The sequence below is a fragment of the Eimeria mitis genome, genomic scaffold (assembly GCF_000499745.2).
Source record: "Eimeria mitis Houghton genomic scaffold, Emh_scaff523, whole genome shotgun sequence".
Taxonomy (NCBI): domain Eukaryota; phylum Apicomplexa; class Conoidasida; order Eucoccidiorida; family Eimeriidae; genus Eimeria; species Eimeria mitis.
This window is the reverse complement of record NW_013573517.1, coordinates 12,816-13,594: the sequence shown is the minus strand read 5'-3', so window position 1 is coordinate 13,594 and position 779 is coordinate 12,816. Positions and strand designations below refer to the sequence as shown.

The 779-nt window shown below is 51.8% G+C and overlaps 1 protein-coding gene across 1 annotated transcript in view; it reads left to right on the top strand.

Annotated features, from left to right (window-relative positions):
• Nucleotides 1-685, top strand: part of EMH_0015000 (alpha-soluble NSF attachment protein, putative) — a gene marked incomplete at both ends in the record, with an annotated part of 972 nt that extends 287 nt beyond the window's left edge. The window contains 2 exon segments of the mRNA XM_013500286.1: nucleotides 3-542; nucleotides 546-685. Coding sequence (XP_013355740.1) covers nucleotides 3-542; nucleotides 546-685 — 680 coding nt within the window.
• Between the last annotated feature and the right edge of the window lie 94 nt (nucleotides 686-779).

The following is a 779-nucleotide window of genomic DNA, read 5'->3' as shown; positions in this document are numbered from 1 at the left end:
TCCTGCTGCTGCTGCAGCAGCAGCAGCAGCAGCAGCAGCAGAGGGGGTCCAGCAGCAGCAGCAGCAGCAGCAGCAGCAGCAGCAGCAGCAGCAGCAGACAGGTGTATGTACACTGGAAACAGCAGCAAAAATATTTGAAATAGAAGCTATAAAAGCAACAAACAACAGCTTGCTGCAGTACGGTGCTCGTGATTTGTTTTTTAATTCTTTGCTGCTGCAGCTAGCAGCAGCAGCAGAGAACGAAGCAGCAGCAGCAGCAGCAGCAGCAACAGGAGGAACAACAGCAGCAGCAGCAGCAGCAGCAGGAGGATTAGTCGATATAAAACTACAGCTAGAACACTATAAAGAAATAAATATACATTTCAATACAAGCAGAGAGCAGCAGCTGCTGCAGCAGCTGCTAGCAGCAGCAGAAGAGAGAGATGAAGCAGCATTTGTTGCTGCTGTTGCTGCATACGACAGCATCACTAAACTAAACCCATGGAGAGTGCATCTCCTATTAAAAGCGAAGCAGCTAGTTGCTGCTGATGCTGCTGCTGCTGNCAGCAGCAGCAGCAGCAGCAGCAGCAGCAGCAGCAGCAGCAGCAGCAACAGCAACAGCAGCAGCAGATGCCGTGCAGCAGCAGCAGCAGCAGATGCTGCTGCTGCAGTTTCTGCTGCAATGTTGCTGCTATGTGCATTATGATGGCTATATAATAGCAGATGCTGCTGCTGCAGCAACTGCTGCTGCTGCTGCTGCTGCTGCTGCTGCTGCAGCAGCAGCAGCATCTGCAGCATCT